Raw genomic sequence first — 10,196 nt, forward strand, 5'->3', positions numbered from 1 at the left:
TAAGTTAATTAATTTATCCGGCAGCAATAATTTTTACGAGTTGACGTATATCTGCTGAAAACAATGTCCAAGCTTAACAAAACTTAACAAAATGGCATTCTGAGTAAGCACACCAAGTTTCATTAAACTTGCCAATACGGGGCCCAACATAAAAACAATAAATTAAAAAAACATTATAAATATGCAACCGTGTGATCCATGAAGTTGAAAATTGGTATGCATCTTCTTTGGTGGTTGTCCTAACATATCCTGAAATATTGGAGTTTTAGAAAATATGGCAGCCAGCAGCCAATCAAATTTCAGTGACTAACTCGCATCCAAAGCAGTGTCTAAAGCCCCTATCCTCGATTAAAGTTTGGATGCTATCTCTAGTTCTGAAATCTTCTCCGCCATTTATCACGTGTGAGGTCCTCACCGCTATTATACATTGCAAGTGACAATACAGTACTCACCGTGTTTATTGACTAATGCTACTCACCACAGTTGTTTGATGGACTCGTAAAAGGTAAAGTAAGTTATATTTAACAATATAAACAAAAGGAATGATAGTAGAGATTCAAAGCAGAAAGCTATACGGAGCATAAAGATGCAAACCAGCAGCTAAATGCATTTATTATACATTTACAGTTGCTTTAACATGCTATCTAATCTTAATTTCAGTCATATCGAAATTCACAGAGCTCTGCGCTGTTATAGATGAGTCTGGTTTGAGGACGGTGCCAGACAGTGACATTTCATGGCTTAGACTGGAGACTGTGATTTGATTAACATGCAGTGATGCACAGCACTGATAAATATCCACTTTATACATATGGATTTAGGTGTTTTTGTTACAAGATGTCCTGTTTTAATCTGAAGGCAGAGTAATGTAGAAAAGCACTGGTTAATGTTGGTTTGGTCAATATTATAGTCCATATCCATTGTCTGGTAACAGGTTTAAGCCCATCCTTGTTTTATGGATTTTATGTAAGTCTAGTGTGTTTGAGACAGAACAAAGCAACAGACTGTTAGCAATTGCCCGTCAGATGAGACGCTCAGACCTGATCCCACTGAGTAAGACAGATTAGATCATCGCCTATGGGAACATCCACTCTTGGATAACAGAAACGCTCTAAAATCTAAAGAGGACTTGTAAATAAGACGCATGGAAAGATGGAAATAAAGCAACTAGTCTTAAATAAAACAGATGTTGCCTGCCTTATAATTTCAATGTTTTCTATTGATTTATGTACTGAGAATCATAAGGATTATTTTAGGGATGCACCGATATGAAAATTTTGGCCGATACCGATAACCGATAATTCTTAATATTTGAAAGCAGATAACCGATATATCGGCCGATAAACTTAAATCCAAATTTGTATCTAATTTTAAGAGCCTGATTACAAAAACATAAGTCTCACAATTAAATCCACGTCCCAAGCGCACAATTATAATGATGTTCTCATTATAGTGTCATGCGTTGCTCATGTTGTCCTGAACCAGATTTTCATTTTTTGAAGAGATTTCAATCATATTTCAAGAAATTCAAAAACATAAACAGCAAGTGTCTCAGCTGAAGGGAATAATACATTATTTATCGGTTTTAATATATCGGCCACATTTTCTTACCAGTCCGGTAACGATAACATTAAAAATGAACATATATCGGCCGATATATCGTGTATCCCTAGATTATTTTAATATGGAAATTGTGCAGTAATTTGACAGGAAACATTTACACAGTCAGTGTTTTGGGATTGACAATTATATTTACGAACAGGTTTGTTTCTTGCCAGATTGTTTTCATTATAAATTAGCATGAAATCCATGTTAGTCCAGCAGGTTTATTCTGTTTAGACGCGGCATTTCTTGCATAGTTCTGCTGTTCTCAAACAAAAATGAGCTGATGGAGCTGGTCTAGCAAACCAGTAACGAGTAACTTAAATTTGAATGTTGTTTTTAAAGGTGGATTATCTCATATACTGTCTCTGCTTTTGATCTGTGCTGGTTCCATTCAGCATATATATATATATATATATATATATTTTTTTTTTCTTTCTTTTTAGGTTTTAACCATAACCTTTTTCCAGTTATTGTGTAAATATCTGCACAGAAACTGTGAATTTCTACCAGTAAATCTTGTGATTGTCAGTTTGTCACCATCAAAATTAAATTACACATTCAATGACACTCAATAAAACCACTTGCTTAAATAAATATTTTATTTTCAATGAAAATAAATACATTTTCTTAAGATAGAATCAACAACATTTACAAAAAGCATTGGTGGGGGCACGGCGACAGTTCATGACAGCACACAGTTTGGAGGAGAACACACAATCTCACCGGCAGGGAACATTCTGATTTACGATATACAGACTGACAGCCTTGAAATTGACATATTCCCTCCCTTTAACAAACAAAACTAATGATAGTCAAATAAGACTGGATCGCTGGGAATGTGCCAAAATCATTAAATAATAATAATCTACAATTCATTCGATGCTAGACGTGGTTTGTCTATAATTATCCAAAACTCAAAACTGACAAAATGCTAGGGAAGACATTCCAGTCTCTACATATAGCCGGTAAACTTTGAGTCTGAAACTGAGTTTCGTATGCATCAAAGCCAAGTTGGAGTTGTAAAACACACACTCTAAAAAATGCTGGGTTATTTTAACCCAATTTTGAGTAAAATATGGACAAACCCAGCCATTGGGTTAATAATGTAATTTAAAAATGTAACCCAATGGCTGGGTTTGTCCGTATTTTACCCAAAATTGGGTTAAAACAACCCAGCAATTTTTAGAGTGAGAATATGCCCCATTAGTTCTGTCTTTTTTTTGCTTGTGCTTTTTTTATTTGGTGAACTCTGTTCACAATCCCAAGCAATTACCCGAGCCAGGGCGGGCAAAGCCGAGGGAGTTGAGCCCAGCTCTGGTGGAACAGATTAACCTACTACTACTGTATGCTGTGCTATTTCCATACCAACCCAACCCCCACGGTATTTAACACAAGAACGACCAACATAACGACACAGGAAGTTCTCAAACCCAGCAGGGCAGCCGTTCCCTACTCTTCATTACACCCTGAGCGATAGCAAGCAAATGAACACGTCCGTTTTGTAATTATCAGGCCATCTGAGATGACTGACTATCCTGACCTCAATTAAGAAGGGTGTAAGAGTAATTTAAATGTAATCAAGTGTAAACCTGCTGTGTTCGTGCTGGTTAGTAAGGAACATCAGGAAACCAGTGCTGTGGTTAGTGGTTGTTTCGAACAATAGTTGAAGAATTGACATTCAGGTTCATTTAGAAACAAGGTTTAATTCGTCATGGCTTCATGAATATCGTGGTCCATGTTTACTGCAATAAGGAGCGTATGAGGAAACAGGAAGCCAGCTTTTGAGTCATATCAAGACAGCAGTTTCTTCCTCATTTCATGAACAACTTAGGAATGTCTACAGTGAATATTCAGCAGTATCTGTGTAAAAACTATAAGGCAGTTTCCTCAGCAGGGAGAACAGGCTCAGCATTTAGCGAGGGAGGCTACAAAACATTCCACCATTTTCTAGGCAAGTTTATCTAACACAGAAATATTCCTGAAAGCATCAAGACATATCCTCATTTTGGGTCTAATTCAGTCAACAAAAAGCGGTAAATGCGACAAATGTTTACCGTCGGGTTAGTTCACCCAAAAATGAAAATTCTGTCAGTATTTACTCGCCCTCATGTCGTTCCAACCCCGTAAGACCTTCGTTCATCTTCGCAACACAAATTAAGATATTTAAGATATTAAGATCGCTCCATAGGCTTCTTGAGGGAATGACTCGAAAAGTCATTAAAGACATCGTTAAAATAGTCCAAGTGACTACAGGGGCTCAATCTTAACTTTATCAAACGACGAGAACACTTTTTGTGCGTAAAAACAACAAAAATAACGACTTTATTTCAACTATTCACTTCCTTCTCCATGGGCCTGTAGTCATTTAACGTAGTGTGATTGCGTAAAGCTACGTCACACGTAGGCTCACTATTGGCCGACGCTGGTCATGTGTGTGATGCGTGTGACGTACAATAACAGAAGCTTACGCTATTAAACTAGTAACCTGACTCGCGCAGAGGAAGAAATAAACCAATAGTCGTTATTTTTGTTGTTTTTTGCACGTTTGATAAAGTTAAGATTGGGCTGCTGTAGTCACTAACGATGTCTTTAATGACTTTTCGAGGCCAGCAAGAGTCATTCCCTCAAGAAGCCTATGGACTAGTATGCAGGAGCGATCTTAATATCTTAAATATCTTAATTTGTGTTGCGAAGATGAACGAAGGTCTTACGGGGCTGGAACAACATGACAAAATTTTCATTTTTGGGTGAACTAACCCTTTAAAATTTTGAATAGCTCTATAAAGAAAATGACCAAAGGGACAGTGTTACACTGCGCACAAAGAATGTTTCATACAAGTCCGCTATTACCTCACAACCCATTACCATTTCCAATACCATTAAGAGCAACTGGAAAAATCAACCCATTTTGAAGTACCAGCCTTCAATTCCCACTCAGTCTTGGGGTTTGTTTGAGAAAAGGCAAGTCTATATCACCACAGATCACGTTTGCTTTTTGGTAGATGTCAGATAAATACATTTCTAAATGCTATTGATTCTAGTTGCCCCTGAGGAGGCGAAGCGGTTTCTGCAAAGTTCCACGCAGACTTCATTTTCGACCACGTCAAGTTACATTCGTCCCAGGGACACTCAGTCACCGTTAATCCAGGATGACCAATGGGGCAAGACAAGGCCCGGTTCTCCAAAGACTCAAGTCTTTTCCCTCATTGAAAGCAAAAAGTGTGCACTACATAATGCATAGCAGGTTGTTTCAGCCTTTCTCGTCTTGCCCCTTATATTCCTTGATCACCAAGTCTTTCTTTGATTTGGATTAGCAGCTGACAGTGCTCGGTTGCTGCTTGCACACAAAGTCTGAGATGAAATCAAACTCGTTTTGTCCGAGGTAAAGCTCAGGAAGCTCTTGAACCCGGTCCAGCCCGAGTTCCAACACCAAGGACGTCAGAACCTCCTCATCGATCAAGTCTATGTCCATGACGTTGAAGCCCAATGTTGGGCCGCCCATCCCCATCTGCATGCTCGCTAACTGAGCAGGACCCATTCTGTGCTGGACATTTCCCATGTGATGCCCATTCATGGGAGCGTACGGGTGCCCGTGGTACTGGGTGTTGAGTTTCTGAAGGTGCATGCTCGCCATCAGCTGCTGCGATGGTGTAAGGCCTCCTCCACCCATGTACTGCTGTGGGTGCTGGTTCTGCGGGTGCATGTGATGGTGCTGGGTTTGAGGGTGACCTTGTGGTTGCTGATTCGGACCTCCATACATCATATTGGCTAGCTGCATTTGGTGGGGATGTCCACCACTTATCTGGCCGTTAACCTGACCGTTCATGCCGCCGTTCATCACGTTCCTCTGCCTCATGGCCGCCTCCATGGAGCTCTGAGGCCCCCTGCTGTAGTGCACGAGCTGCCCATTGGGAAGGGTCCGCAGACCGGGCTGGTGTCCGTGCACTGAAGGGCCGTTCGTTCCCATGCGATACCCGTGCAGGCCTCCGCCAGCAGAGTGGTTCATTGGCATCATCATGTGTTCAGCCATGCCTTTTCAACTGTAGAGATATATGAGAAGAAAAGCACATATTCAAGCAACCTTTCAGTATCAGCTGATCTGTGGGGCAAACCAATTTTATTTGGCTAAACAATTGTTAATTTGATGGCCAGTCTCGATGCAATCAACTTTCACTGATTGCAGTCAGTCCACTGTAATAATAATAATAATAAATACTTTTCTCAATCAGTACTCATGAATCGTTTTCAGAAAATAAACCTTTAACGGGTTAGTGCACCCAAAAATAAAAATTCTGTCCGTATTTACTCACCCTCAAGACCTTCGTTCATCTTCGCAACACAAATTAAGATATTTAAGATATTAAGATCGCTCCATAGGCTTCTTGAGGGAATGACAATTGATGGCCTCGAAAAGTCATTCAAGACATCGTTAAAATAGTCCAAGTGACTACAGGGGCTCAATCTTAACTTTATCAACGTGCAAAAAACAACAAAAATAACGACTTTATTTCAACTATTGGTTTATTTCTCCCTGTGCACGAGTCAGGTTACTAGTTTAATAGCGTAAGCTTCTGTTATTGTACGTCACACGCATCACACACATGACCAGCGTCGGCCAATAGCGAGCCTACGTGTGACGTAGCTTTACGCAATCACACTACGTTAACTGACTACAGGCTCATGGAGAAGGAAGTGAATAGTTGAAATAAAGTCGTTATTTTTGTTGTTTTTTGCGCACAAAAAGTGTTCTCGTCGTTTGATAAAGTTAAAATTGATCCCCTGTAGTCACTTGGACTATTTTAACGATGTCTTTAATGACTTTTCGATGCCAGCAAGAGTCATTCCCTCAAGAAGCCTATGGAGCGATCTTAATATCTTAAATATCTTAATTTGTGTTGCGAAGATGAACGAACAACATGAGGGTGAGTAAATACTGACAGAATTTTCATTTTTGGGTGAACTAACCCTTTAATCAGTACTCATAAATCATTTTCAGAAAATAAAACTTTAAAACAGTTGTTACCCTCTTGACAATTTTTATGTTTTATTCGACACAATTTAGTGAGGGTTGTGGTTACAAGCAAATGTATCTCACTGATTAAATGCCCCCACACACACACACACATATTTTGACACAGAAACTTAAAACCCATTGTGGTTACAAGCTTAAACAATGCAGATATATCATAAATATTATGACTTGGGCCCTTAGCAGAAGACGTATAGCAGTAATGAGCACCAAGGAGCCGCCAGGAGAATCAAAACAATAACAGGCAGGGAGGTGTTCAGCAAACAAAGCCAACCTACTGTGAGCAAGAGATAATGACAAAATCTATGACTGATCGCATCTACTCAAATGACAGGGTTGAGTTTAGAGTTTTGAGAATGTATATTATGTAAAAATAACATTTGAAGTGCAATGCAATTATAATAAGTATTAATCTGTAGACATATCAGTTGGTTATACTCATTACATAACATTTTGAGATTAAAGGTATAATTTAATGAATCTTTCCAATTCATGCAGATGATTTATTCAATTGTTTTTATTTTTGCAAACCCTCAAGAAAATGCACTGTCTAGTGTTGTTGTCTCTCATCCCTCAATTCAATCGCTCCAGGGGTGGATCAGAACATGTTTAACAGATACTAACATATTTTTAGTAGTCCACAGTTATGCCTATGTCACAATTTAGGATAGAAATAAGAGATAAAGAACAATGTCGTATGGGGTCTAGGGCACCTCTGTCTTTCTCTCTCTCTCTCTGTCTGTCTAAAACAAAGAGTTTATCTTCTTTCTACTTAGATTAAATCTTCCTTTAAATAAAATACAGGTTAAAGACTTTCACAATCCCTGTCAGACCACAGAGAAACTTTCATTAAACATCAGTGCACTCATGGGATTAAATGTTCAGTTAAAGCTCTGCATAGAAAAGAACATTTAAATGCTGACACTAAAGTATTAGTATAATATTATCTAATGATATATTTACATGCATTTTTTGCTGAGAACAAAAGTCATACTTAACATGTTTTGAGATCTAAGAACTAAAGGCACACTTAACCTATCCAACCGTATGTTCAGCCATACCAATATTTAAATAGCCTACCGCTAATATGCACATGCTGATTTCATGGATTTAATTCACAAAAAGAATAAAAAGGTCCTGCCTACTCGTTATCACAGTGATCTCTATATATAAAAAGCACATACCGTCAAATAAATCCTGTTCTTGTAAAGATGCTCTTTCGTGTTGTCAGTCTGTAAAGCAGCGCAGGTATCTCCAGAGGCTGTTCTCAGATCTGCTGCTGAGCGCTTTCTGGGTCAGCTCAAGGATTACACACACATACATAAAGAAGACCAGTGAGAGAGGCGGAGCTACATGATCCCGCCTCTGCCCTGCTGTGATTGGCTCTTCCTCTCAACACAGACGTCACTGGCCAATTACTCACATGGCCTTCAGTTTAATGTGCACTGGCCAGACTCCTTAGAAATTACTCATAAACTAAAACACAACTCATAGGTGCTGCTTGTTGTTTACACATGTTCATTTATGAAGGGAAACTTGATATTGGTAGTCTCATTTTTTTTTTTAATCATACATCTCTCGCTTTTTCACCTGTGGTATGTTATAATTTGAAGATATACGAACAATATTTATTTTATTGATGTATGTTTTATATTATAGATCTGTAAAGGAGAGGACTAGATTTTACTGACGAGGAAGTGCTCATTGATCAATTTACCCAACTCAGGGACTTTTGGTTCATAGTAGGCTATTCTAATCCAATGTATCTCAACAGAAATGGACATAAAGCAGGTCGCAGCTCTGCACTCTTATGTAAATGGGATATTTACCATTTTAAAGAGAGAGGCAGACTGCGAGAAGAAAGAAAACCTCCTGCTGGCGTGGAGCATGAGCAATTGGATTGACACTAGATCTGTATACTGCCCAAACATACAGTACTATCCTCACATGTTCATTTATACTATGCATGTTGCATTTATGTTTCTTGTGATCTTCAAAACCCTGCGATCTAAAGAGATTGTGTGTAAATGCTTGACAAAAACAAATTGCTTAAATTATATATATATATATATATGCTTGCCTTCAATCGGTAATAATGTTTTTAATCCCAGTGTTACTGGTGGATTTCAACGGGAGATTCGAGCATGTCTTCACGTCACATCTGTACACATAAAGAAGGAGTTTCGCTAGTATAAGCTAAATTGCTTGTGAGGATGTTGGAGATGGAGATTTATAGCCTTTTCTCACAGCACTTGATATGATTAAACTTATCAATTTGATGGCAGATCCAGAAAGGTTCAAACGACAATCACCAGTGATAAAAGAGGGAAGAAAAGGTAGTAAACATGTAAACTTATTCAATACTGTTCAGAACAATGGTGGCCTCTTTAAAGAACCTCAAATATAAGATTAATGTCAGTGTGTTGATTACTCACTCACTAGAAATACCACATACATGGATTTAAAACAGATAAGACTAATGAAGAAAACGTCTGACAAACTGAAATACCTCTATTTACTCACTCCTCCAACTCTAGGGAGGAATGTGGTGAGCAGAAGTGTATAATCCCCCTCTCTCTCTCTCTCTCTCTCTCTACATTCTCCTGTTCTTGTATTGTTTCCTTTGTCAGTGTGTAAATTAAGCCTGAATTGGCCTTAAACAGATTAAACAGTTCAAATGACTTTAACTTTGCACATGGACCTTCATCATAGCCTAACAGAACTGTTAAATGACAGAATTTGTGATTAATTTTGTGCATCTCCACACTCTAAAAAAATGCTAACCCAAATTTGGGTCAAATATGGACAAACCCAAGTGTTGGGTTAAAAATGCAATTAAAAAATGTACATTTGAAAGTGAAAGTTGAAGTTGGGTTAAAATGCGAAATTAGATTTTTAACCCATCATTTGGGTTTGTCCATATTTGACCCAAATTTGGGTTCAAACAACCCAGCATTGTTTAGAGAGTGTATACTACAGTACGATACTTGGCTCTTTGAATGATGTGAATGATTACGTTTGCTCTCTTTAATTCATCATGTGCTTTTTGTACATGATTACCTCAAATTGTGAATTGTGACTTTTCTAAAAAAAAAAATATTTATGATTTTCAGTTTACCAAATAAGCCTATACACTTATAGAAAGGAGAAGGAGCCACATCTGGGACCAGAATAGCCGGGTTCCTTTGACTTGGGCCAGTAACTAATCACATAGTAAACTAAACACTCTATCAACTGCATTACAATGTCTTGGCAAGTCCCTACTACACCCAGGGCATGATCCACCACCTTTATTCATCATAAAATCTCCCTATTATAAACTGAGACAATTCTGTCCAAATGTTCTTGCAGGTGTTCAGTGCTAGACCCAATTTCTTTAGAAATCCTGGTGGGGTGTCAAAATGTGTCAAGAGCGAATGACCTAACTAATGCAATAACAAGATAAAATTAGTCTGTCTTCTATATCTGGATAGATTTCACATCAGAGTATTGCAGAGGACCATAATAGTGCACCATTGTTTTCACATTAAAGTATTAATAATTAATTAAAAAGGCATAATAT

At 38.2% G+C, this 10,196-nt stretch overlaps 1 protein-coding gene across 1 annotated transcript; it reads right to left on the reverse strand.

Annotated features, from left to right (window-relative positions):
* Positions 1-2,186: 2,186 nt before the first annotated feature.
* On the reverse strand, positions 2,187-7,974 carry cited4a (Cbp/p300 interacting transactivator with ED-rich tail 4a). Its single transcript, XM_039653057.2, has 2 exons — positions 7,819-7,974; positions 2,187-5,645 (listed from the first exon to the last, which is right to left on the reverse strand). Exon 2 carries the CDS (start codon positions 5,633-5,635, stop codon positions 4,916-4,918), a length of 720 nt encoding a protein of 239 aa, XP_039508991.2. The 5' UTR covers positions 5,636-5,645; positions 7,819-7,974; the 3' UTR covers positions 2,187-4,915.
* Between the last annotated feature and the right edge of the window lie 2,222 nt (positions 7,975-10,196).

This window comes from Pimephales promelas, chromosome 18, assembly GCF_988280905.1.
Source record: "Pimephales promelas chromosome 18, fPimPro1.hap1.1, whole genome shotgun sequence".
In the NCBI taxonomy this organism is placed as follows: domain Eukaryota; kingdom Metazoa; phylum Chordata; class Actinopteri; order Cypriniformes; family Leuciscidae; genus Pimephales; species Pimephales promelas.

Coding starts and splice junctions, on each gene's coding strand:
- cited4a (XM_039653057.2), bottom strand. CDS start 5,635: ATGGCTGAACACATGATGATGCCAATGAACCACTCTGCTGGCGGAGGC.